At 38.6% G+C, this 27,686-nt stretch overlaps 3 protein-coding genes across 4 annotated transcripts in view; 1 reads left to right on the plus strand and 2 right to left on the minus strand.

Moving 5' to 3' along the window:
• Positions 1-2,601: 2,601 nt before the first annotated feature.
• On the minus strand, positions 2,602-13,881 carry Zdhhc23 (zDHHC palmitoyltransferase 23). Of its 2 annotated transcripts, none has more exons than XM_076867723.1 (4): positions 13,681-13,881; positions 8,423-9,133; positions 6,607-6,765; positions 2,602-3,207 (listed from the first exon to the last, which is right to left on the minus strand). In XM_076867723.1, exons 1-4 carry the CDS (start codon positions 13,821-13,823, stop codon positions 2,940-2,942), a joined length of 1,281 nt encoding a protein of 426 aa, XP_076723838.1. In that variant the 5' UTR covers positions 13,824-13,881; the 3' UTR covers positions 2,602-2,939. The 2 variants fall into 2 exon arrangements, with proteins under 2 accessions (XP_076723838.1, XP_076723837.1); XM_076867722.1 differs by having other exon boundaries at positions 6,607-6,774.
• A 642-nt stretch (positions 13,882-14,523) lies between these two features.
• The window catches only part of LOC143407842 (uncharacterized), a 132,311-nt gene continuing 119,148 nt past the window's right edge, over positions 14,524-27,686 (plus strand). The window contains exon 1 of the mRNA XM_076867014.2: positions 14,524-15,103. Coding sequence (XP_076723129.2) covers positions 14,524-15,103 — 580 coding nt within the window. The remainder of the gene's footprint in view (positions 15,104-27,686) is intronic.
• Positions 16,770-27,686, minus strand: part of Gramd1c (GRAM domain containing 1C) — a 37,591-nt gene continuing 26,674 nt past the window's right edge. Inside the window, 6 exon segments of the mRNA XM_076867908.1 lie at positions 16,770-16,850; positions 21,922-22,027; positions 22,275-22,385; positions 24,411-24,462; positions 25,467-25,649; positions 26,954-27,057. Of these exon segments, the coding sequence (XP_076724023.1) occupies positions 16,770-16,850; positions 21,922-22,027; positions 22,275-22,385; positions 24,411-24,462; positions 25,467-25,649; positions 26,954-27,057 (637 nt within the window).

Genomic DNA, 27,686 nt, shown 5'->3' on the forward strand with positions numbered 1-27,686 from the left:
AAGTACACAGTGGTATGATAATTCTGTAAGTGGCCAGAATATAACAGGCAATTTATTAAGCTTCACATCCAGAATGTTTCTTAACAGAGTCTGGGGATGTGAGGCAACCAGAAGGGGAGGGACATGAGGGTGATGGGAAGGAGTTTGCTCTTATGGCCAAGGGACTGCTGGGATATAGATTTGCAGGGCAATTCTTCACTACCACAACTACCAGATATTTCTCTGGGATGACTCAGAGAGATCTTGTCCTTTCAAACACTCCACAATAAATTCTCTTGCCCTCCAGAGAGAACCAAGGCCTATAATGAAATCCCTTAGATGGTTCCAGATTATAAAATGGCTCAAAAGTCTAGACCAAGGATGTTGCAGAGACTACAGAAACACTGTGCACATGTAGACCCTTGTTTGCTGCTCCTTTTGGTTTAAACACTTCAGAAAGCTTTTACTCCACAAAAACAATGAGCTTCCTTCAGGTTTGAGCTTTTTCAGTAAACTGACAATCATGAGTTCTTAAGGAATTTAAACCAAGTATCTTAATTCCAATAAGCCAGAATAATATCAAAGCAGTTCCCATTCAAGTAAGGGACACTGAGTTGCCTCATCCAGGTAATCAATGTCAGGAGTGAGATGTTACAGAGATGGTGATCATTCCTAAATCTCCTCGATGACTTTGGTCTTTTTGTACTACTGTTATCATATTTTTTGTTTGTTTTTGGTACTGGGGAATTGAACCCAGGGGCGCTTAACCACTGAACCACATCCCTAGCATTTTTTTGTATTTTATTTAGAGACAGGGTCTCACTGAGTTGCTTAGCACCTTGCTTTTTTCTGAGGCTGGCTTTGAACTTGCAATCCTCTTGCCTCAGCCTCCTAAGCCACTGGGATTACAGGCATGTGCCACTGCACCCAGCTCACATCACATTTGGATTGCTATTTACTATTTGGCAAGTTATTATAATGTATCTATGAATGTTTATTATCAATCACTAGGTAATCAGAGTTAGCTATTTAGCTGGGGCTCAAAACACATGAAAACTACCAATTTCTGCCTACATAACGCTGTCCTTGACATTATTACCAACTCTCGTATCTAAAACCTACACAGAAAGAAATTAGTTATATCAGAGCCAACTTCAATTCTAAAAGAATATTTTGACTCTGGGCCAGAGAGAGGGCATCACTGTAGAAACCACAGTGTCTGCTGGCATTCCCAGGCTGGGTCTTTGGCTCGTCCCAATGGAACACAGAGCCTATCATTTGTTAAACAATCCATCTCTGGGGAGAGTAATGACATGCCTGAATAAAAATGTAATGACAATATCTTAAGAAGAGTGTCAACTAATGACAAGACTAGGGATGGTGCTACCCAGAATTGTAGGAAGTAGTATTTCCTCTCAACACGTACAAATCTATTGCATGCACTGACTGGTGGAAAAAGCTAGCAGTATTTCCCCTATTTTAAGCAACAAGCCAAGGCAAATAATTTAAGGACTCAAGAATTATCTTTGGGATTGCAGAACAGTACATGTATAAAATCAAACATTTCAAGAGAGTATTTTCCCTATATGAAATGCACTCTTAATTCTATGGCAGAATGATCTATTCTATATAAATATTCCAACTAATACACTTCCAGTTTTGAGATATGATTAAAGAAATAACTTATTACTTTGGAGAAAATGAGAGAAGAATGCATTAATGAAAGTAAGCCACATATACCCTGTTTTTCTCTCCTAGTGAGATACTTTATATAGGGAAGAGTGAATGGAAAGTAATGTGTAAGTTAAGTGGGAAGATGTCAATCAACTCTTCAAAGACAGTTTATGCCAGAATAATGTGACTGGTTTTTGCAATTTGGTGCTATAAAGTTACAGCACTTGAAACATGTATGTAGAGAATAAAAAAAAAAAAAAAAAAAAAAAAAAAAAAACAAGCCCTTGATATTAATTAAGTCTCCCTACCAAGAAAAAGACTCCCTAATATAAGAGTGCTGTTCTTCTTCCAGCCACCATCTTGTGTGCTAGCACCTTACCAGGTGAAACACAGAAAGAGGAAAAAACCCATCAATACCTTTTGGAGTTTGTTACAGTAAATAACAACACGTAAAAAAATAAAAATAACTTATTTCCTATACTCATGACCACTACACATTACACTGATAATAATTATCTTCATCATTGTTATCAACTGTCCTTTTAAGATCAGATGACCAGAATCAGTCCATCTCATCATCTCTTGCCCCGTGTGAGTAGTTAATGTCTAATACTTAAGGAGAAATTCCCATAATTGTACAACATGTTATATGCTGAAAACTGATAATCCTAATAATATTGGCTTTAGTATTCTGAACCACAACATTTTTCTTCAGTCTTGGGATTTTCCTAATAACATTTCACATATTCAGGTGCTTAAATTGTTTCATAGTGCTTTCCACATCCCTCATCCTCATGTGACCCCTGTGTGACTCTCCTGTGATCTTCTGTGAAGTAGCCAGGGCAGGCATCAGTACCCCATGCTACAGATGAACCTGAGACTTGGGAAAGTGACTCAACTAAGGGTCACATGGCTATTAAAAAATTGAAAGAGGAACTAGAAGCTCTCCTAATCCCAAACTCCTCCTCCCATGCTAATGGATGGGAATTGCTTCTATCAATTTGTGCATTAGCAATCCACATCCTTTTCAACCTCTGGTGATTCAGTCAATTAATAAGGTGACTGGAAAGGAATGGCTCTACTTTTACTGCTTCAATATAAAAATCTCTTATGTTTGAAGTCAGAAAAATTAATTTCTCTCCAGTCCAGTATCCAAACCTGAGCATGGCCCTATAATGCCTGTAAGGAACTAGGGATAAAAATGAACATCCTGCATGGACTCTGAAGTGTAAAATGGAAAGGAGCTGGAGGGAGGAGCCACTCCTCAGAGCCGCACAGAAGGCACTTCAGACGATGTCCTCGGCAGGGTGGTGGAATGCACGTGTGCCCAGGGTGGAGAACTGTTGCCAGTTCCGCAGGAAGCCCCTATTGTACTGGCCTGTGTCCACGATGAGCCCACAGAGGAGCCGGCGCCCGGTCTTCTGTCGAAGGGCCTGCTGGACTTCCCGCTCAGTCACATTGTAGCTGATATTTATCAGCTGGATCAGGAAGATGTAGGCCATACCCGCTGTGATGATCACAGAGTACCACACACAGGTGAAGGACAGAGCCGAGCTGCGAAGGGAGAAAAGGGCTACTGCCATTTTTGTCACATAGAGTCCTTACCATTCTCACATTTTATACATTTTCTACTTATTACTAAGGACTTTGCCATTTTTTCCAATCCTCCAAACTTAAAAAATACCTTACTGCCCTCAGAATACCAATAGCTGGTTTAATTTACAAGAACTAACATGTTCTACTGTATTTTATAATCATCAGTGCCTCTGTTTCTAGTATGTTATACTAGAATAGCAAGGGTAGTTTTTTACATTTTGTATCTTCCACACAACCAGCACAGCCCTGACACAATGACATTCAACATCTGTTTGATGAATGAATGTGTAATTCCTAAAATGTACCTAACACAGGAGAAAATGAAGATGCCATAAGTTTGCCAAAAATGTCCTCTAGGAAGTTGCAATGGGAACCTAGGAACCGTGCTTAAGTTATTAATCTCCATTCTTTTTCTAGTCCAATGCAGACAAACACAAAATAGAAAGCAAATTTCAATACTTAGTAGTCTCAATTATAAGATGTGCAGGAGCATTACAACATTTCCAACTCAGCTTCCTAAAACAAATTACCTTACAAGGCAGCAAAGCTCCTTTTAGGCTCATCAATGAAGCTGCAAGGAGGAGATGCCTAATCACACATGCCATTTGATTATATCCATTCAAACATGAGCAAATGGAGAGTTATTTGGAGATAAATTCATTCAGAATCTTCTTTTGTAAAGCTGAAAAGGGCCTCAGAAATGATTAAATCCAAGAACCTCACCATCAAAATGAGGTGACATGAGGGGCTGGGGTTGTGGCTCAGTGGCAGCACACCTGTCTGGCATGTGTGAGACACTGGGTTCGATCCTCAGCACCACATAAAAATATTGTGTCTACCTACAACTAAAAAAGTATTTAAAGAAAAAAAAAAGATGATATGACATGAATCACCTTCAGAGTGGAGTGAAAACCAACAGTGGGGCTGTGTTCCTTAGTTCATTTCAATCACCTCACAGAGCACAGACAGGTAGGATGAACAGAGTTGAGATTTATCTGGAGAGATAGGAATTGCTATCTATAATCCCAAGACACCCAGGCCTGCTGTATCTAAATTAGAGTCAGAGTACTTATGTCTATCATGGAAAGAATCACATATCTTGTAGCTTGTATGTAGAGAGCCTGAGAACTAAGATTCTACAATGGCAGGTCTCCTAGGTCTGCTGGGATAAATGTTGAATGCCAGGGAAATAGAGGGACTAGAAGGAATGTCAGGACTCCCATGTTGCTGGGTGTTTCATGTATTTCCATAGAACTGGGATTCTATGATGACAAGATATGCTGGGCTGCTGAACTCTATGTGCAGCAGATGGATATGGATATCTATGGTAGAAGGATATTCAGAACTGCCAGGGTTTGCATGTAGATGCAGGGGCTGGAATTCTATAGTGCAAAGATTGTTCGGGATGCTTCTTTCTTTTCTTTCTTTATGGAAAGCAAGGAACTGGGATTTTTCTGTTAGCAGAACTTGCAGAGCTGCTGAATTTATAAGGAAATTTCAGAGAACTCTGAATTTCTGACGGCAGGATATGCAGTGCTGCTAGACTCTATGTTCAAGCAAGGCACTATGGTTCTACGTTGGCAGGACTCACAGGCTGATGGACTCTATGTGAAGATGCAGGGAAATGGGCTTCAATGATGGCAGGGCCTGGAATGCTGCCGGTAGTACATGGAAGTCCCAGGGAACTAAGGTTCTAAGATGGCAGGATTCACAGTGTTCCTGGACTCTACATGAAGACTAAGGAAAATTAACTTTATGATTGGAGCTCTTCCTGTGCTCTACATAAAGATCCAAATAACTAGGATTCTATTAGTTGCACAATTCCCAGGATGCTGGGCTCTATGTTTACAGTCACAGCATAGAGGTTTTCTTGATATCAGAATGTATAGGAATGTTGTTTCTTTGTGGAGAACCATTTCACTGGTTCTATGATGTGGATTCTCATGGTTGATGGACTCATACTGGAGATCAGGGACTGGAGATTTGTGATGGGTGTTTCCACATCACTGAAGGGCTCTACATGGAGATCCTTGAAACTTGCGTTCTATTAATGCAAAATTCCCAGGACATTCCAGGACAGATTTGCTCTCCTTGGATATACATGGAATAGGATTTCAATGGGTGGCAGGATGTGCAGGGCTGCTGATCTCTATGTGGAAGGGTAGAATCATAACTGGTGTTTTGATGTACATTTCTGATGGGCTCTACATTAGGCACCACATAATGGACATTTGATGATGATGGTGTTTCCTGGGATGCAGGGTTCTATAGGGAGAGTCACGGAACCGGAGTCTGTTTTCACAGGAATTGAAGTTCTTCTGGATTGTACATGGAGAGAGAAAATTGGGGTTCCATGATGTCATGGCAACAGGCTCTGCTGCAGGAAGGACATTCATCACCAACAGTGTCAGCCAAGAATTCCAAAACTATATAACAGTCTCCAGTCATCTAGGAAATAATTGTGCCCTGAGAAAGAGAACCAATCTATTTTAATAACACCCATAAATATCCCAATCTAGAGTGACAGTGGGGAAACTGTCCATAGACTGAAAAAAAAAAAAAAAAGAATTCGCACTGGATACTATGTGGAGAAAGCAGGGATGGTTCTGAAGAAAGGCGAATGAAAAGAAAAAGGAAAGTACCACAACCTTTGCGGAGCACCCATGTTGGAAGACAGCAATGGAGGAAAGGAAAAAGAATGCTGCAGGGAAGCGCATGGTGTTGACGGGTGGGGGTGACAAGGCCAACTCTGAAGAGTCCCAGTTTTTGCCACTGCACTGAAAACTTTACAGGGTATAAACAGGCCCCCACCTAATAGTGCCTAAGGAAATTTTGACCTAGATACCACAGTAATCATGAGTGATTAAAAAAAAAAAAAGAACAGGAAAAATCATGAGAAGTGAGAAAGAAAAGAAAGGTTATAAAGATCATAAGCACTTTTCAAAAGAATCAGAAGCAGTAAATTAAGGTTGGACTAAAGAGCACCTGAAAGTAGCAAAAATAAAGTGAAAAATGATTCCTGGTATTGCTAGTTATATTTATTGTTTCAGTTTCACTATTGTTACCTTGGATGTGCAAGTGGTCATTTGACTCTGAAAGTTCCTGATTAAGCCTGGGCCTGTCTATATAGTACTAGCTCCTCAGTTTTTAAGTATTAACAATCCTTTTGACATCACCCTAGAAAAATGCATATAACCACAACACAATTTTATTGGCAATTTCAGGGATACCCAGGATCCCTATAACCTGTCCTTCATTTTGAACAAATCCTAACTTAACAGCAAATAACAGCTCCTGTTAATGACAACATCTATTACTTCCTGGCTGGGTGTATCAACTTTGGGATACATATCTCACCTGTAATTTGCATAAACTCCAGGACAATAGAAAAGGGCAGTGAAGACACTTCTATCTCTACAAATGGTATCCAAGGTCAGCATTATCCCGTACACCGAAGTGAGCAAGAAGATCAAAAGGGCAAGTATAAATGCTTGATGATTTGATTCTCCAACACAGCTGTTTATCCTAGAAACAGCATGGGGATGAAAAGCAAACATATTTTAAAGGTTCTTTATATAACTTAAATAATAAGAAAGCTTTTAAAATAAGAATAATGTAATTCAGCTATTAAAATGTTCTCTTTTTCAACTTTAAAAAATTAAAACTTGTCAAACTGAGCAATACCTACATTCTATGTTCTTTACCAAGTAGAATCATTATCATTTAATTTTTTAAAAAAGCAAAAAGCAGACCTAGCTAAGGAATCATTTAAAATATATACACATATGTTGATATTATTTTATGTTAGAAATTGAACCCAGCGCCTTGCACATGCTAGGCAAGGGCTCTGCCATAGAGCTACATTCCTAACTCCTCTTCCTTGGTATTAATAAGCAAAGTCTATTAGCAAGTGACAAAGAGAGTCAATAGTACCATCACCATGCTAAATAAAGAAAGGAAGCTATATGGTAGAGTTATGAAATCTTTAAAAATGCTAAGTCAGAAGTATTCAGTACAGGAAATTATTAAAAGGATCAAAGAGGTTAGAAACATAGTGTGGGGTAACCTGATAACATACAGGCTACTTGTCAGGTAAAAATAGTTCGGTGTCATGGCCATTTGTAGGGCAGGATGTACAAGCAGTCTCTCCTGCCTATTGCACACCAAGATGCTCAGATAGGCCAAGTAGATTTCACTTGGGAGAGACTGTTAGGCCCTTGGCAAACTAGCATATATACACACACAGGAATAAGTGATGAAGACAAAAAAGTAGAATATCTAAAAATGGAAATACCTGTTTACCCCTAAAGACAAAGTCCCAGAAAAGAGCTGCCCCTGTATTTGGGTTGTACACTTGAGTTCCACTCCGATGCCCTCCTGGCCTTTCCAGCACCCTCACCTTCTCCTGCATTCCCTGCTAAGAAGAGGTAAGCTATATGGCCAAAAAACACAATTCAATTATCACAACTACCTTAAGAGCAATGAAGCTACAAACATGCTACTTAACAGCAGTCCTGTACCTGAATACTCAATTCTCCCTTCAGTGTAGAGTAACTCCATAAAGCTGCAGACGTTATCTTTAAATGTTGCACTGTATATCTAATGAACCTTACATGAGTTCCTCAGCCACTGGCCAGCTGGAAGGTATAAAAGAAGCCCATCCTTCCGCAAATAAGTAGTTATCTGATAGCGCTTCAACTCCATAATATTGAGTGGAAATTACTGTTAGTATCAAAAATCATTAAGGGTGTATGGCAAGAGAACAAAAGAGTTACCTAAAAATAGGAGAACACGTTCCTGAGCCCTCTGTTCAAAAAGAATAGCAGAGAAAAATACACATATGCTGATAAATTCTGTTTTAAAAAAAATCACTGAACTCTATTAGAGAGGAGAAAATAAATGAGTAGTTCAAAGGAAAATTGCAAAATGAAAAAGAAAGAAAAAGGAAAACCACACCCAAAGCGTTTTTCTCCTTCAGGAAATAACTGAAGAAACTAAATCTGTGAAATTCAAAAAACTGATGACTAAGTGGGAACATCCCTAAAGCCCGCAAATATCTACAAGGTGTAAAGCTGGGAAAGAGAGGAATTTTAGGCTAGCACAAAGATCAAATATGACTAGGGAGCTGTACATGAATTCACACTTTCCAGGCCTCCAAATTTTTCCAACATACCAGACACAATGATGATCCATTCTCCTTACACAGATGCCACAAATACGGCAATGCCAGGCCCGGGCTGGTCGCACCAGCTGGCACTTGGCACACCAGTCCTCCTTCACCTTGGTGGGGCTGCTGGCCAACATCCTGAAGGAGCCCTTAAGATCATCCTTCAGCGTGCGGTTGTTGAGACTCCCCGACGTGTCGGCTCCGGGGAACCCTTTGGTCTTCTCCTGCCCTTTTTTGCTCAGACATTCGTTTTGGCTGCTGCTTAGGGATTTGTCATTGCTTGCTGGATTGCTGAGGTAGCCTGGATTCTTCTTGGCTCTATACAAGGCTAAGAGTATCAGAAACAACCCGCAGGTAAGAACAGCCAGCCGAGTGGGCCCCACATGCCCTCTGGGAACTACTTCCCGCAGGAACACATAGTACATGTAGCCCAATGAGAACAGTCCAAGGCTCAGGAAAAACAGAGTCTGTTCTTTCCTTCTGTGAGTGAGGTAGTAGTACCATAGTGCCAGCACAGGAAGGGAGGTCAAAACCACCACCCCCAGGAGGAAATGCCAGGAAGCCACGTGAAGGAAGACAGGCAGAAGGACAAGTGGAGGAATGATGCTAATGTTAATTTTTTTGGCTCCCCTAAGCCACGGAATTCGGAGGCGATCAGAAATTGTATCCATGATTCTTTCACAAGTCTCTGGCTGCACTGATTTACACGTAAGCCATCTATTCAGAAAGAGCACAAAGAAAAGGCACTTCATATAGGTCTGCTGAATTCAAAACTACAGAACACTGAATGCCAAATAGCAGGATAATGATAAGAGACTAAAGGCCAAGCATTTTATTTCCTTACTACTAAGCATGAGCTTTTCAGACTTTAAAAAACAGGAACAAAAAGATAATATTTAGAAATTTAACAGTCAAGATTATCTCTTAAACAAACACATAGGTATTTAATAAGTATATACACATACTCAATACAAGCAATCTAGATATGGGTGTGTATATGGTTAAAACAATCTCAAAAAATCACAGCCTGTACAAACAAAATGAGAATTCTACAAAATACTATATAAGGGACAAAGCAACAATAATCATCTAACAAATTCTTATGATCAAACATTATAAAAAGAGTTCTGAAGAAGGTGGAGTCATCAGAGGGGTCTTAGTAGAAAGACCTGGATCTGTATTTAAACCTGATAGCCAGCTAGCATTTATGTGGGCAGAGAAGAAGGGAGAAAGGAAGAGGAATGAGTGTAGCACAAGACCTGTCCTGGACAGCACATCACTTCAGCAGGGACAGGGCTCTGCACAAAGAAGAATGGAGATCAAACCAGTATGAGTTAAATGCCTAACCCTAATAAACAGAATGGTGTCTGTTGACACTTTTGCACACTTAAGCTATGCTATGGTCTGAATGTCTATGTTCCCCCATATTCACGTGCTAAAACCTAATCCTCAACACATTAGTATTAAGAGATAGGACTGCCAGAAACAGTGGCATGCACAACTATAGTTCCAGCTAATCTTTGGGAGGCTGAGACAGAAGGATCCTGGAGCCCAATAGTTCAAGACCAACCTGGGCAACTTAGTAAGATCCTGACTTAAAAAAAAAGGGGTCAGGGTGGGTATGGTAGTGCACACCTATAATCCCAGCAGCTTGGGAGGCTGTGGCAGGAGAATCTCAAGCTCAAAGCCAGCCTCAGCAATGACTGAGGGCCTAAACAACTTAGCGAGACCCTGTCTCAAAATAAAAAATAAAAAATGGGTTGGGGATGTCTCTTAGTGGTTGAACATCCCTCAGTTCAATCCCTGGTACCAAAAAGCGAAGGGCAGGGGAGTTTAGGAAGTGATCAGGTCATACATGAGAGCAAATGGGATTAATACTTCATAAAAGAAGCCAAAAGAGCTCATTTGCCTTCCTTCCATGTGAGGATGCAGCAAGAAGGCACCATCTATGAAGTAGACAGCAGCCCTCACCAATCACAGTATGTGCTCGTGCCCAGGTCTTCTCATGTCTTCAGAACTGTTAGCAATAAATTTCTGTCATTTATAATTTCCCCAGTCTAAGGTATTTTGTTATAGCCCAAAGAGACTAAGATAGAAATCAGTACTAAGAAGTGGGGTGGTGCTATAACAAATACCTAAAAATATGGAAGCAGTTTCAGAATTGGACACAGGCTAGACTTTTGAAGTGCATCCTTTTAAAAAAAAAAAAAAAACCTACATTACTGTGTAAGGGCAATTCTGGTGACAGCTCAAAGAAGAGAACGGTAGAGAAAAAGCCTCAATCTTAGAAATTATCAAAGAGATCATGAGCAGAATATTTAGATTATGAATGGTAAAGGCCTTTCTGATGAAGTCTAAGAGGAAATGAGAAACTAGAAGAAAGGTGAGGCTTGACACAAAGTGACAAAGAACTTGGCTTAATTATGTTCATGTCCTAGTGTTTTGTAGAAGTTATAAGTCAAGAGGGATGGAACTGGATATTTGATGGAAGAAATCTCTGAATAGTGTTCAAGGTGCTGCATGGCTTCTCTTGAATGCTTATAATAAAATGTGAGGAGACTTTAGGAGATAGAATTTATAATCAAAATGGAAACAGAACTTATATTTGGAAGTTCTCAGCCTGTCTATATTGTAACAAATGAAAAAGTATGTTTGGGGGCAAACATCAAGGGTGTGGGTGAGGAGATCAGTATATAGACCAGTCATGCCATTCACTAAGGCAATGGAAGAATGACCCTGAAAGCTCCACTTCCAATACAAGTCTAGAATGCCAGGGCCTTGACGACAGAACAGTTGCACAGGAAAGACCCAGTGTACCTGTGAGAATTCAGGGCTTGCTGCCCAGTGCCACCTTAAGTCTCTTATTCCTAAATTCTGGTGCAGCATTTCACAGCAGGCCCAGGTGTGACGCCAGTGGACCCAAGTGCAGTATAGGCTACAGTGTCCACCAGTCCAAGGGTTTCTAGGGGTAAATCTTGGTGGCAGTCATAAGTACCAATTCTTAAGAACTGTAGAGACATGACAGCCTCAAGGCCAAGGCAAAGAACTGACACAGGGACATAGCCACCACAGAGAGCCCCTACTAGGGCAAAGCCTACAGAGTCATGGGAGTAGGGCCATTTTCCCATACCTAATAGGGCTGCCTGGGGGCCCCCAGACTGGTAGAGCCAAGAGTAAGCAACTCTAGCCAGGAAAAGAGAGCTGTAAGCATATGACTCCAACTCATTGGAGCTTCAGTGTGGGTCGCACCCAGCAAGTTATAGAGGGAGGAGTGCTCAGAGCTGTAGGGGCCCATTCTCCATCTCAGTATGTCTGGAAGGTAGAACTTGAAGCCCAAGTTTATTCTCAAGTCTGAATGTTGTTTTCCCTGTGGGGCTAGGAGCTTTCATTCCTTTCTCCCTTCTTACTTTTGAACTAGAAACGTCTGTTCTATTCATGTCCCACCACTGTTTTTCAGAAGCACACAATTTATTTATTTCACAGGTTCATAGCTAGGAGATAATTTGCCTCAGGATGAACTGTACTTGAATCTTACTCATATCTGATTTAGATGATATTTAAATTATATTTGAACTTAAGACTTTTGTGTTGATGCTGGGAAAATAAAGAATTTTGAGGTTTGGGGAATGGAATGAATGTGTTTTGCATGTGAGGACATGAATTTGAGGGGTCAGTGGTGGAATGCTGAGCACTGGTTTCCCATCAAAGTTATACATTGGAATCTAATCCTCAAGGCAACTGTATTAAGAGATGGGGTCTTTAGGAGGCGACTATGTTACAAAGGCAGAACTCTCATGTGATTAATGAGTGCCCTTAGAAAAGAAGCCCAATGAAGATAACTCACCCCTTCTGCCATGTGGGGATGCAGGTGCTATCTATGAGGAATAGGACTCTGACTAGATACTGATTCTGCCAGTACTCTGATCTCAGATTTCTCAGTCTCCAGAATGGTGAACAATAAATTTGTAATTTATAAACTCCCAGTCTAAGGTATTTGTTATAGAAGCCTAAATGGATTAAGGCTAATATGGAAAGATAGAAAATAGGAAGGAACTTTGATTTTAGAAAATTTTATTAAGTAGGACTAGAACTTTGAAGTGAGTGGGAGTAACTACATGGGAATCATACAGAGGAGCAGGGACAGTGGAAACACTGGAACTCTATCTCCAGAGGAGAAAGGTATAAAGAGAGCAGAGGAGAGAGTTCAGGGGACAGCCTCAGTCTTAAGGAATAAGAAGGAGAAAAAGAAAAGTTAATGGAAAGGCTGTGGTCTAAGTGACAGCGGTTATGGAAAAAGCATAATTTTACCATTTATTAGTGCAAAGTGTTTCATTTTCTCAGTATGGATTTTAGACTAAATCTAAAGAATTATAAAGAAGCAATGGAGTCTTTATGAGACAATGTTAGTACAAGACTGCAGTGGTCCCCAGAGGATGCTTTTCATAGCTAGATTAATACACCAAGATCTAAGGTAACAATCTGCAGGTGAAATGACTTTTTAAATCAGAAGTAATTAAATCAAATGTCCAATATCCCTACTCTTCTCACATTCTTGTTTTCCATTGAGAAAGTAGGTAAAAAAAAAAACAGTTTATTCCTGTTTGACATACATTTTTTTCAGTGATGTTAAAAATTATCTTCTTGGACAGTAATTCCTATCATTGAGAGTGGTAGAAATAAAGGCACAATATGATGTGATCAAAAAGATGGCGTCACTGCTCACCCTGAAAACAGTCGATCCCAGAGGAGGTTCATGCCTTCTGGCTGGAGCTCCTCCTCAGAAACAAGGTGCAAAACCAGCAACAACACAAAAATGATCTTTCAAACCTCAAGGTGCTTTGAAACCAGGTAGAATGTAGTCAGTCTCTAATGAAAGGCCACTGAGAATATAGGAACTTTCTGGAACTACTGTGTTTATTTTAAACTTACAGATTCTGCTAGCTTGCAGTTTTGTTTTTTTTTTTTAATATACATAACAACTTGCTTGGTATACCCTTATCTGCCTGTTCTCTCCACCATCATCATCATCTCTCTTTAAATGAAAATTAATAATGTTCTAGTAAGTTGAGCTGGACCAGTGTACACTACTGCATACAATCTTTATAAAATCCCCACACTTGATACAGAAAACAATTCTCAATTTTTGATCCTTGAAAATGGAATCAAGAGCAAAATCCAGCGTTCTGGATGGCAAAGCAAAAAGTACACATGGTAGTTCTTAAAAGGACCAGTAGGGTCAGCATCAAGAAAAGCTCTGTTCTTACCTATCACACCCTTCATCGATATCTTGACAATCACACAAACAAGCAGCCACGTGGTTCTTTTCCCCATTTCTATCTATGTATTCGCAGCAGCACAGGGGCTCCAATTCAGGTTCTTCGGTTTTCTTTTTTTTCACTGGCTTCATACTGACTGCCCTTCTGTGCTGTGATTTGCACCTGTCACCATGAGATGTAAGCAGCCCTCAAAAGGTAAAGGTGGAAAGACTCCAATTCATATCTTATAAATACATCCACGCCTCTCTCTCTGATGAACACCAACGCCTGAATAATCAAAAATGAGAAGATAGTGGGGGAGGGGTCCCAATTTCATCAAGCTTTTGTGGCTTCATATGATCAGACAGGGGGCTCCGAGGATCTTAGGGCTCCAAGCTGCTTCACCACCCCTTCCCATCTGGGGCAGGCGCCGTCTGGGCACAAGACGTTCCCATGGCGACAACCGACCACGCGGCCCCGGACATCCCCGGCGCGGGCGGTAGAGTTCACCTGCGGAGCTTGCCGAGAAGGGCCGAGCGGTCCCCACCCCAAGGCTGGGTGCTGTGGAAACTCACCCCCGGGGGTGCAGGGAACAGCGAAGCGTACGCTTGCTTGTACCAGCTAATGCGCCCCAATGCTGGAGCCGCCAACCGCCTGGGGGAACGCTACAAGGTTCCCCAGCAGCCCCGAGGTCGCCGTCCAGCCTCCCGCGGAGCGCGTCTCCACCGCCACTGTTAAATTGGAGGACGTGGGCGGGCCTCTAGCGCCGCCCCGCTCGGAGAATGACCTTGGAAGGGAAGTTACCTGCTCTCCCGACGGAGGTGCGGCTGCAGAAAAAGAGGCGGAGACCGAATGGGAAAGGCTCTGTTCCACCACAGGCGCGGAAGCGTCTCTGAATTTCGACTCTGTGGGGCTCCTGGCGTGACGGCTAGAGTCGGGGACCCCGGCTCCGCTTGGCCGTGCCCACGCCGCAGCTGCCCACCTGTGAGCACAGCCTGCCGGAGGCCCGGGCGGCGCCTCCCTGAGCCGTCCCTGCCGGCCCGGCTCGGCGCGGCAAGTCCGCGCGCGCTTCCGGGTGCCCCGCCCCCGGCGCCGGGGATCCCCGCCCGCCAGCACGTGCGCCGCCCGCCGCCCCGCGAGCCCGCCGGCGAAGCCCCACCCCGCGCCGGACCAGAGGGCTGGTTCCCGGAGCCCGTCCGAGCGGCAGGGGCGCGGGACGGACAAGGTACCCGCGCGCGCCCGAGCACCACCGCTGCCTGCGGGCGGCGCGTCGGTGGGGCAGCCCCCGAGCCTTCGGGGTGTGGACGGGGTGCGGAGACGGAAATACTGGGAACCCAGAGGATTTCCGAACTACGTGAGACCGTGGGTCTGGCAGCCTTCTTTCTGACGCCGGCAACAGGCATTGGGGGCGAGCAGCGCAAATGTTACCGAGGTACCTCCCCCATATTCCGGGACCTTCCCTTAAAGGCCCATCTCTGCTCCCAGATCTGTTGATTTATCCAACTTGTTCATTCTCATGATTCGTGGCCAGCAGTCTGCATTCGATCAGCAGGCCTCTCCAGTACTTCTGTTCCAGTAGTCTAGAGTATTTGATATGAAATTACCCTGAGATAAGAGACCTCTTGGGTTTTGTTTTGCACTGAATTTTTAAGAGTGTTGGCCCATGTATACATTTTCACTACATCGGGAATTCTGGATGTTTTGGTTTTGTTTTTAAACAGAAAATGAAAAATTACAACTCAGACATTTCAGGTTTTATTTATTTTCAGTTTACATAGCAGGTTCAAATTTTATGAATTAAATTTTGACTTTATAGTCTTAATTTATAAAGCAACTTTGGTAATCTTCTTTGAGGTATGTTATTAAAGTATATGTTTTAAAGCAACCATCAAAATATTGTTTGTCAAATGACTTCCCAAACTTTTCCTACCTCCTGGAAAAATGTCTGATTTCAAGTAAACTCACGAAGTCCTTATTTTCACGAATTACTTGTATTGACATAAATGCCTAAAAACTTTTTATGGAAGAGCCCAAGATTGTCTAACAGCTTCAATCAGTTAAGTTGTATTGGGACATAAATGCTCCAGAAGTATTTTATTAAAGAGCTAAATTTTGTGTCTGGTTTATAACTTACCAACTAAAATAAGCCCCTCCTGCTACCAAACACACAGAAGCCATAAGTGGCTACTGAATGGTAATACACAGATTATTTTCAACCAGACAAGTCACTTCCTCCATGAAAGACTGCTAAGCTGAACCCAAGCTTAGTTCAAGTATGCATCTTATCTGTCATTAAATACCCAGATTTTAACATCATCTGGTTTTTTAAACCCAGGGGATGGCTCTTCATTTTGAGCATTTGTGTCCTACATATTTCCTTTTCCTAAATTGCCTCTTATGCCATTTGATGCATAAAGAGGCAAGATAATCTCACCTCTGCTACCTTAATAAAAAATAACTCTTTCATAAAGATACAACATGGCTAAGGAACCTTTCTGATAATAACCATCAACATGCAGATTCAAAGGTTTGACCACTGAATTTGCATGCCAAATAAATGGAGATATTGTAATATTTTACACAAAATCAAAAATGTCCTGTATGCCTGAAAACTGATCCTTTAATATTAGTAATGATTTAGAGGTTTCTTATATTATCTTCTTTAGTCTCTTAAGCTTATCTCAACTGTGAAAGCAGTCTACTGGACACTTATTGGTTCTGTGCTAACAGATAAATTTAAAGCATCAAACTTCCAAGCCTCAGTGTAGAAAAGAGGCTGTACCATTCAATTCAGAGTGTCTGCTTTTCTCTCTTTTTTTTTTTTAATCACAGCATTTCAATTCCAGAATATATTTCATGGTTCACTGAAGAAGTTCACAGCTTAAAAACATGTTTTAGGAAATGAAAGGATAAATTTATAAGGCCATCAGAGAATAATTATCAAATAAATGTTATTAAAAAGAATTTCATATTAGGAATCCAAATAATATGAAAACGTGGAAATGTTCATATGACAATGAAAATCCTTCATCCTCTGACTTTCTTCCCAAGGTTTTCTATTAGTTCCAAGTATTTCTACAGTTTCAATCCATAGATCACTAGCTTTTGACAGCCATGCCAGTTTTGTTCTTATTTAGTAGATCGAAGGTTTTCTGAAGCATAGTGAGTGAGCTCTTCAGCTGCAAACAAAATTAATTTTCAAAGTCAGATTTTTAAAATTCTTTGATTATTTTATGCCAAAACTTTACAATTAAATTCAATAGAGTTTTGTTTATACAAATAAAAACTGAATATAACACTCAATTCTTTAGGATATCTGCTGTTTGCTACACAGTTCCCCTCATCAGCTGGAGTACTGCATTTTTTCCTACTACTTTATATTCTACTTTCCACTATGTCCATTAATCAAATTATCCCGAGTGAAAAGCTCGTTTTTCTTAAATGGTTTCTGAAATTGGACTGGTCTCTTCACTATTCCTACACAATTTAAGTTCCACTGATGGGCTGTTCCTTACTATTATTTCATGTTCCTGTTCACACATCTGAAACTTATACATACCCTCTGTCTCTGTGGTTTTCCTTAATTATGTTGCTTCTAAACCCCCAGAACAATACCTTTACTACTTAACACTCTGATGCTGAATTTTATACTTTTCTTAGTCTTTAACAATACATATGGATGTTGATTTCTCTAATAAAATTATAAACAACTTGGGACGAAGAATTATGTCTTATTCTTTCTTGTATTCACTCATTCATTCCACAAATATTTATTGCTTATCTATTACATGCTGATCACTATTCTAAGACTGAGTATAAATAAAATGGCTCCCACCTTCATGGAGCTTACAGACTAGTGAGGGTTACTAAAATGAATAGTCACATACATAAGTATAAACTTAGACATTTTATTTATTTATTTTTGTGGTGCTGGGGCTTGCTAACGTAAGCACTCTATCACTAAGTTATATCTTCAGCCCTACTTTATCACATTTTTAACATGAGTAATTAGAGGAAAATAGTATTTTCTGAAATGAGGTTCATTAGAAGGGAATTGAGTTTTGTTCTGATTGATTTGCAATGCCCATTAAGTCGTTAGGGTAAAGCTCAGGAAAGGGGGTCAGAGTAGGAAATACAGATTTTGGGTTTGCTGCAGCTTGATTATATCACCTCCAAAATTCATGTTAAAACTTAATCCCCAAAGCAACAATATTAACAGATGTTGTCTTTAGAGGGTGATTAGGTCATGAAGACTCTGCCTTCAGAGAGAGAGTAGTGCTCTTATAAATAAGGAGAGCAACTAAGAACAGAATAGGGAGAAAGAGCATGAGAAGAAGATCACCATTAAACAGGGATGAGAGGGGGGAGGGAAAGAGAGAGAGAGAAGGGAAATTGCATGGTAAAAGAAGGAAACCCTCATTGTTATACATAATTACATATAAGAGGAAGTGAGGGGAAAGGGGGAAAAAAACAAGAGAGAGAAATGAATTACAGTAGATGGGGTAGACAGAGAAGATGGGAGGGGAGGGGAGGGGGGATAGTAGAGGATAGGAAGGGCAGCAGAATACAACAGACACTAGTATGGCAATATGTAAAAAAGTGGATGTGTAACCAATGTGAATCTGCAATATGTATACGGGGTAAAAATGGGAGTTCATAATCTGCTTGAATCAAATGTATGAAATGTGATATGTCAAGAGCTTTGTAATGTTTTGAACAACTAATAATAAAAAAAAATACTATCTTGTTCAAAAACCAAAAAATAAATAAATAAATAAATAAAATAAAAGGGCTGAAGGAAACTAGCTAGGTCCTTACACTTAGATGGCATCGTTTATAACCCTCAGACACTGAACCTGCCTATTCCTTTATCTTGAATTTCTCAGCTTATGGAACTGTGAGAAAGTTCTGTTATTTATAAACTATCCAGTCTCAGGTATTTTGTCATAGCAGCACAAGAGAGTAAGGAAGGAGTCAGAAGCTAATGTGATTATTTAAAGTTAGGGGAGTAGATGAGAACACCTAAAGGGAAAGTAATGGAGAAGGAAAGAGAATCTATCACAGAGCTCTAAAGCATTTGGGCCAGGAAGAAGTGAGTATAAGAGTTGGTTTTGACCAACAAAAAGTAGCTTTACATTATTCTAACTGAAAGAAGACAGAAAATAACACATACTATATAAGCCATTTATATGAAATGTCCCAAATAGGCAAACCCATAGTAATGAAAACAGATTGGTGTGTGCCAGGGGGGTGACTGCTAATGTGTACAAGGTTTTCTTTGGGGGTGATGACAATGCTTAGGAATTAGATGGTGGTGATAGTTATACAGACTTGTGAATATAATAAACATTCTTTAAAAGGGCGAATTTATATTACTTGAATTATGTCACAATGAAGCTTTTTTATGGTTTTAAAGAAGGCAAGATTAGTGATATTTCAAGAAAGGTGTGGTCAGTTTCAAATAGTGCTGACACTTTATAAGATGAAGACTTTAAAAAGACATAATTTTTACATGCTAAAGATCAAAGAAAACCTTATCTCAAACAATATCCATAAAGGGAAAACAAGGAGAGAAAATGCATACATTCTACTTGTAACCTCTTCAAACCCTACTAAAAGTACAATAAAGGGATTTTCTTCCTCCTTTCTTGTTTTTTTCTTTTCCTTCTTTTTTAGTGGGGATTAAACACAGGGCAGTCATCACTGAGCTATATTTCCAACCCTTTTTTAAAATTTTGAGATAGGGTCTCACTAAATTTCCAGGTTGGCATCAAATTTGATATCCTCCTGTCTCAGCCTCCCAAGGAGCTGGGATTATAGGCCAGGCTTGTGCCACTCTATGTGCCACACCTTTCAGAGTCACTACTAGAGAATGTGCTCCATTAAAAGGAGAATGCAGGGCCTGGGGATACAGCTCAGCCACAGAGCACTTGCCTTGCAGGCGCAAGGCCCTGGGTTCAGTCTCTAGCACAGCAAAAAGAAAAAGAAAAAAAGCCAAGAAAGGAAAACATGGGACATGGAAAGCTAGGAGACAGACAACAGAAATCCCCAGGAGGGCAGCTGCACACCAGATACAGGATCACCAGACCTGACTAGAGTTAGTCAGAAGGCTCCATCAGTAGAATACCTGAGTAAATAAAGATTTTGAGAAGAGATGAATTAGGAGATGAAATGCTTATAAGTAATACTGATAAACTAATCAACTATAATAAGAACTTTAAGAATAATAAAAAGCACAGAGAAGGTAGTTATGGTTTAATTTTATGGCTCTCATCTTGGAATAGCAGACATGGTCAAAACAGCAAATACTGAGTATTGTTCTAACCAAAATTATAACTTCACTGGAAAGATAATAGGAATCTGAAATGTATGTGTGGTGGGTGGGAGGTAGGAAAGAAAACCAAAACCTTGCTTTTCATAAAAGAAAGTCAAAAGATAATGTCTAAAACTGAAAAAAATCAAGAATTAACAATACGTGGTTGTTGACAAATATGGATGTAAGCAAAAGAATGAACTGAAAGAGTTACATATGAACTTCAGGAAAGAAATGGGGGAAAGAGTACTGAGATTGCCACTTTTCTGAATAAGCCTTGTAGAACAAGTTAATTCTTTATGTGAAGTGATTTTTTGATGAAAATAAAAATTGAAAAATGAAATATAAAGTATGACAGCCGAAGTGCCTGACCATGAAAAGAAGTAGATATAAAGGGGTAGAAAACAAATGTGGGTATAGCAGGTTTGTTAATGTAGAAGATAACAGAGCAGAGTTAAGTGCTGATGGTCAAGATCTATTTGATGAGGGAGAATGAAAATGGAGAGGTAATCCCAGCTACTCAGGAGGCTAAAGCAGGAGGATTAGCAAGACACTGTTTCAGTACAAAGGTCTGGGGTTATAGCTCTGAGGTAGAGTGCCCCTGGTTTCAATCCTCAGTAGTAAGATAACAAGGGAACGAATAAAGGAAGGTGTGAAGAAGCTAGAGAAGTGATGGATGAAGTCACCCACTAACACACTGGAACTTTACCTCCCATAGGTGGAGGAGTGTTTCTAAAATTAGTCAAGAAGAGAATGGGGGTGCAAGGATAGGATGATTTATAGATTGATTATCGAAGGAGGAGGGAAAGTTTCTCTTTTCTCCATATGGCACAGTCATCAATTGAGAGGGAAAATGGGAGGAGACGGCAAGGGGAAAAGTGAACACCATCTGTCCTTGCTGAGGGTGGGAGGAAAGTCACTAAGGAACTGTAGGTACAGCACATCTGAGAAGCACCAAGTTGAAGCTGTAACCTTAGTGCCCACATGAAAGTCCAAGAACTATAATTGAATATTCTTAAAAAAATACATATATATACATAGAAGAAAAGGACAGAAGGGGCTGTGGTTGTGGTTTAGAGGTAGAGTGTTCGCCTACCATGCATGAAGCACCAGGTTTGATCCTCAGCACCACATAAAAATAAAATAAAGATATTGTGTCCACTTATAACTAAAAAATAAATATTTTTTTAAAAAAGAAAGGGACAGAAGGAAATGAACTATTAACAGTAATTGTATCTGAATGTTAAAACTATATATTCTCTTGTAATACTCTCTATTTTTTAATTTTGAAAAGTGAGTGTGTTATAGTCATAATGGAAATATTAATCTTCAATTTTCAAAGGAAATTCTAAGTCTAGTTCATACAACTAACTAGCACATACTGGTGAGACCATGTTCAAGAGAGGACAATAACAAAATAATGAAATTACCTAAGTATTCACTTTAATGAAAAACTGGTAAAATAATTATGTCACATTTATACAGTTGAACCCTATGCAGCTATTAAAAGAACAGGAAGTGCTTTATATGGTGACACAGAAGTATCACTAAGATATATCATTCATACATAAAAGAAAAAAAATGAAGAGTGTATATAGGAGCTACCACTTCTATAAAAATTTAATTTTAAGCATAAAATTTTATCTAGAAGACCAGTAAAAAGAACAAAGTAGATAGATATATATATACTGATATATACAAACATTTTCAAAATCTATTATTAATTTTATTTATTATTAATTTTAAAAAGAGGATACTCAACAGTGTGTATACTATGTTCCCAGTTTTGCAAGAATAACACAATGGCTACATACATAATATGTATAATGCAGAAATTTTCCTCAAATTATAGTATAGGAAATATTCTCTCATAACCACAGCAACTGCTTCACATTGGTAGGAAGGTATTAAGTACTTTGGTACAGACATTTGCCTACCTGTTCAAGCATCACTATGGAATCTCGGAGTACTCCTTTTAAATGATGAGCCTGATCTTTGTTCTTTTTAATGTTTTCAGTTCTTGAGACAATATCAGAGGCTAGACTGAAAGAAAAATAACATCCCAAATCAAGAGAATAGCTTCTGAACTTTCATTTCCAAAAAACTGTCAGTGCCCCATACATTGCAAACAAAATACAAAAGTAAACAAACAAACAAGAAAAGCTAATTATGACTACAGGGTAATGAGGAGACCAGAATTTTTAAGACTGGAATTAGATTTTTCTACAACAACTAAAGAACTGCTGAAATAATATGGTGAAAACAGGCTGGGGAGTGGGATGACACTTACTTTAAAGATTTCTCTTCTCGGAGGTGGAGACGGTAAAAGGACTGAGCAGCATATTCTACCTTTGACAGCTTCAGAAACAGTGTCACATTCAACAAAACTAGCAACAGCAAACTAAACAGAACAAACCATACCTGGTTAATCCATACTTACACCTCAAGCATTGCTAGTACACAATATATATGCAAAAGCCTCAAAAAATGTGTATTTCTAGGACTATTTGCTAATCACTTAAATAAATCATCCCTATTTTATTGTGTTAAATAATTACTTTTAAATATTAAGTGAACATTGGGAAAAAAAAGATGGAGGGTAACTAGAATAACAATAAAAGTCTTTAAATAACTCCAACTCACAGGTTGGGATTGTATCTGACATCTCTCCTCTCTGCTTGGAATCCCAGCCAGTATTGATATGTGACCACCAGCTTAGAAATCTACCAGGTAAGCTTTCAGGATCTATTTTTGGGTACTTTGGCTTAAGCAATTATACACCCATAATGCTGCATTTCAAAAAAGGAAATGAAGATCGATATGCAGCTGATCTTAGGTGGATAATGATCTATCTCTTTATTCCCAGTGGAACCAAAAAGAAAAACTAAACAAACAATTACCATTTAGCAAAACTTTCCTCTTGTTCATCCTGGAAAAAGGAAATATCAAATACCCAGTATACAATAATGTTGTCAAATATAAAATGTTATGTGTTAAATATACTTAATGTATTGGTATTCATAGCAACCTTTCAAGTGAATGAATACATATCTTATTACACATATATGCAAATATATAGATGACACCATATCTACTTTTTTTCTGTTAAAGCAATGACTTGACATTAAAAATATATAATGGGGGACTGGGGATGTGGCTCAAGCCGTAGCGCGTCCGCCTGGCATGCGTGCGGCCCGGGTTCGATCCTCAGCACCACATACAAACAAGATGTTGTGCCCGCCGAAAACTAAAATAAATAAATAAAAATAAAAGAGACTACCCTTTCATTTAAAAAAATATATATATATATAATGGAAGTTTGTGATATAGTTCAGTGGTAGATCCTCAGCACCACAAAAATAAAAAATAATTCACCTTTACCCTTCAAAAAAATGATTTAAGAAAAAGAAATTTAAAGGTAGCAAGAAAATAAATCTATAAAATTATTAATGGCATTGAAATTATATAGGGATCAATATTTCAATATTTGACTATAAATTTTCTGCAAAGTAATGCAAAATAACATTGATAATATTTGCCATTCATTATTGTCATAGAAAGTCAATTTAAGCAAAATATGATAGCATTTTATAAAACTCAAAGGAATAACAATATTTACTGTTTTGAAATCTATAATAAGAAAAATAATTAATATAAAAGCTTCATTCCAAAAACTTATCACCCAGAGTGTATCACTGAGTCAGAACCAATTCAATCCAATTTAAAGGACTATCTCAAGATTCATATAGACCCACGTAGATATTAGTTTTCTAAATATAAATGGTTAAGTAGATTCCTAGAGTGTACCCTGAGATTCAAATGCATACACAAACACACACACACGCATGCACGCGCACACACGCATATATACATAAACACATCACTATGTGATGCTCAGATTACTTGTGTTGGAATAACCTGGGGAGTGTGCTTTAAAATACTGATTATTGATCCCTAGTAGAGATCTACCCAATCAATCTCTGGGACTGGGGCCAAGAAATTCACATTGTAGCTAACTCCCCAAGTGATTCTTAAACACAGTATATGGTAAGAACTACTGACCTAATCAAATAGAGTAAAGTAGTATCATTGAGACTTTACCAGCATGTACACATAAGTATTCCTTTGGAATTTATGGAATTTCCCATAAAAACCCATAATAGTAGAAATGGATCTGATATGTTTAAAAATTTTTAAAAATGTTTTTGAAATACATACTTGTATTCCTCCAAATTTAACTACTATGAAAATCATACATCAAAAACTACATACTGAAACCTATAAAATTGCTGGTTTTGTAGGCCAACATTGGTCAAATAGTAGTAATTTCAACCCAATAATATACAAATGCATCCAAATTCTTTGGGAAACTAGTTAAAAGTAAATGAAGACACAAATAAAATAAGCATTCACAACAAATACTTACAAAATACTCATCACCACAATAAGAGCAGTGTTACAGGTGTTCATTTTCTTTCCTGAAGATTATAAGAAAAAGGCTGCATTAGAGTGAAGATTGTGATTACAACTGATAAAAATTTAATGTTCATTTGAAAATTGAAAAAGAAATTTTAAAAGTTATAAAGTGATTTAGGGTAGTTTCCCTGTGCCTCTTTTTTGATTTCTTGTATCCTATGTAAGGCAGGAAAAAATCTACAAAGAAAAACCTACAGCAATCCTTCAAATTTGGGGTATATTACAAATTAATTTCTCTAAAATTAAGCAATTCATTACAGCATGTGTGATATATAGCTAAGTACTAAAAAAATAATATGTGAGCTGGATTTATGTACAGAGCTTCCTTCCTTTTAAAAAAAATCATTCTCATCTATTCACTGTTGCCTACACTTTTAAATTCCAAAATTAAAGAGCCATTAATCTTAAATAGTGTTAAACATTCACACTAAGGTATAAGCCTAAAGAGGATTTGATAATGTAGGAGAATGAGAGGTATGACAATTTTATAATGCTGAGAAGGCAGAAGCAGCAAAATGTCTTCAAAATTGAGAGTGGGGATAATAAAAGTCAATTCCATCTTTGAAACTTTCCTAAACTGGCCCTGACAGTACATAAGAACAGTCTTCTCAAAGATAGAAATCAAATGAGTAAAGTGATCCAGAAGACAGGAGAAGCTATTGTGGTGGGACTGTGGCCAGCAGAGGAACACACGCATCTGAAGGGGCAGCAAGGAGGAAGCTCTAACCAACTGCTGCTGTGAAGGGTTGTCAGATCTGAGTTTTTGTATAAAAATGTTCAATTTTTAAAATGCTGTGTGGGCTAAATAGAATACTTTTGGCCATATGCCTGCCATTTTAATAACTGCTCCTTTATGCTTTAGTATTTGTTATCTTTAAGGAACTCAAGAGTGTGATAAACATTATCAAAATGATAGGGAAGAAAGACAGACATCCTGACATACAAACAAGGGAGACCTTCTGCTTTCTATAACTGAGCTAAAGTCCTTCATCTGTTCACCAACAACAGCTACCTGTAACATCCCCTTTGGTCTCTAAGCCCATATCTCCAGAAGAATGCTGAGAAGAAAGCTTAGGAACTGTCTCCGCTGTTCGGTTGAAAGTTCGCCTTCTCCTCCGCAGGCAGCTAAGTTTTCCAGGGTCTTCAATAGATTGATTTAACGAAGATTCTTCCATTAACAAATCTGATTCTAAGAAGGAAAACAAAATTTTTAAATACAGGGAAACCTTCTCAACTATAAGATAGTAGGGTTTTTTAAAAGATTTAACTATCTATTAGATTCTTATGGCCTAGATTAAAACTTTATTCTTAATGAAAAGCTTTAGAGAGTATGATGACCCCATAATGAGGTTTTATTTTTCTAGGAAGAATGTGTATTAATAAATGATGGGATCATCAATGCCAATTTGCCATGTGCTATATTAAATATTAATGTAATGGTTTCAGTTATGGAAACAACAGGCCACCCACTTACAATGGATCATTAGAAAAATCTCCAAAATAGGCTAAGGTACTTGTCAACCTCAAAGGAAGGACTAGCATATAATAGTTTTAATTTTCAATGAGGGTTTGCAAAAAAGGAAGCACAAGTAAAAAAAAAAAAATCTAAACAAGCTGAAATCCTCATTTTTGTTATTTCTTTCAACCTTTTCCTTCACAAGATTTTTAAAATTAGTTCATTATTCAGTGACCAAAATAATTTTTGAGTTTTATTTTCTCTGCTTCTGATGAGAAGTTTACTAATGAAATAGTCAAAGAGAATAAGGCCAGGAAAATAATCAACAAAACTAAATGATACGATGAAATGAATGACCTCCAGTTTTTCCTCAATTAAAATTACATTCACATATGTATATATTTAACAACATCCAAACAGAATAGTTGTATCATTTCCCCAGTCACTCCTTAGTACCTACCTCCACCCAATCTATACATGTATATAACACCATTGCTAAGTGGGCCTCCACAAGTCCAGGAAACCTTCCACAAAGAAGAAAGTTGTGGGTCTAAGGACTTTCCAGATCTTAGACAGCACAGGGTATATCTGTGACCCGATCACATAATCCCCTCTCTGTATTCATCTTTCTTGGTTCCTTGCAGAGGCAGGGTTGTGATAGCTCTTCACTGTATAATACTGGACAAGTCACTTAACCATACCATGTTTCAATTTCCTCTATACTAAAGTGGAAAAGCATAATCATTCCTATTTTCAGGGCTGGATGAGTATGAAATGAGTTAGTATTTATAAAATACAAAAAATTTTATTATATATCTGGCATTAATAAACATTATGTAAGTGTTTGATAGACCATTAAAAATCTGAGGTTTTGAAATCCCATAAGAGATAGAGCAAGTAGGGGATTTTGAACCACTTTAGTGAATCATTCCCACCATCATCTATTGTCTCCTGCTATGAATCCAAATGAAGAAGCAATTTATTTTATTAATAAGTGCTACCTTTACAGAAATAGATGCATCAAAAACTTTACAAACCAAGCTGTTTAAAATACTGCTCCAATGAACTCCAGGAATTCTTTTCAATTAAAGATTTGACAAGTCCCCATGGTTGTTTTCTGTATTTCAAATCTGTGGAAACTCTAATAGGATAAGAAGGAAAAAAAATATTTATTTAAGGTCATACTATAGTTATATTAATATTATAATTAAATGAAATATTATATTCAGTGGAAAGCCAAAAGATTCAAAGTCATTAAGATTTTAAAAGAAAATTTGTTCACTAATAATGCCTTCAAAAAACTACTGAATTGTTAATAATTTCATCAAATTCTCCTTTTAAACACTTGCTATTATATTTCTTTCCTTTCTCTAATCCTGAATTTTTCTTACTTATATAGCAATCATGGCTCCAAATAAATGCTAAATTTTCTTCATGCCTTGTATGAAATTTCTAGTGGTCACATATTTGTTAAGAGTAACCACATTAATTAGGACTAGGCCAGGCATATGATAGCTCATCACACTTCAATGCACCAATCCTCACTTCCCACTACAGCCAGTTACTGCTCACCATCTGCTCCCCCAGAACTCCCAGCCTCCTTGCCCTAAAATAAGGTCATGGGATGAGTTCAGGGCAATGGACTGTGAGCTCAATTCTATAGCTTTCTCTTTCTATAGCAACTGAAATGACACTTATGGATTGTGTGGCTGTAGGATGTTAATGCTGTTATCAATTGGAGTCTCGGGTAAAGAGCCCCACCCCTCTTCT

The sequence above is a fragment of the Callospermophilus lateralis genome, chromosome 10 (assembly GCF_048772815.1).
Source record: "Callospermophilus lateralis isolate mCalLat2 chromosome 10, mCalLat2.hap1, whole genome shotgun sequence".
NCBI classification, from domain to species: Eukaryota; Metazoa; Chordata; class Mammalia; order Rodentia; family Sciuridae; genus Callospermophilus; species Callospermophilus lateralis.

What these genes read in the sequence shown, in the direction of transcription:
- Zdhhc23 (XM_076867722.1), bottom strand. Translation starts at nt 13,823, where the DNA reads ATGAAGCCAGTGAAAAAAAAGAAAACCGAAGAACCTGAATTGGAGCCC. An exon ending in ATCGATGAAGGGTGTGATAG is followed by an intron (nt 9,134 to 13,680) that starts GTAAGAACAGAG and finishes CTTTCTGAATAG; the next exon opens with ATGGCTTACGTGTAAATCAG. An exon ending in GGAGTTTATGCAAATTACAG is followed by an intron (nt 3,208 to 6,606) that starts GTGAGATATGTA and finishes CTCCCTTCGCAG; the next exon opens with CTCGGCTCTGTCCTTCACCT.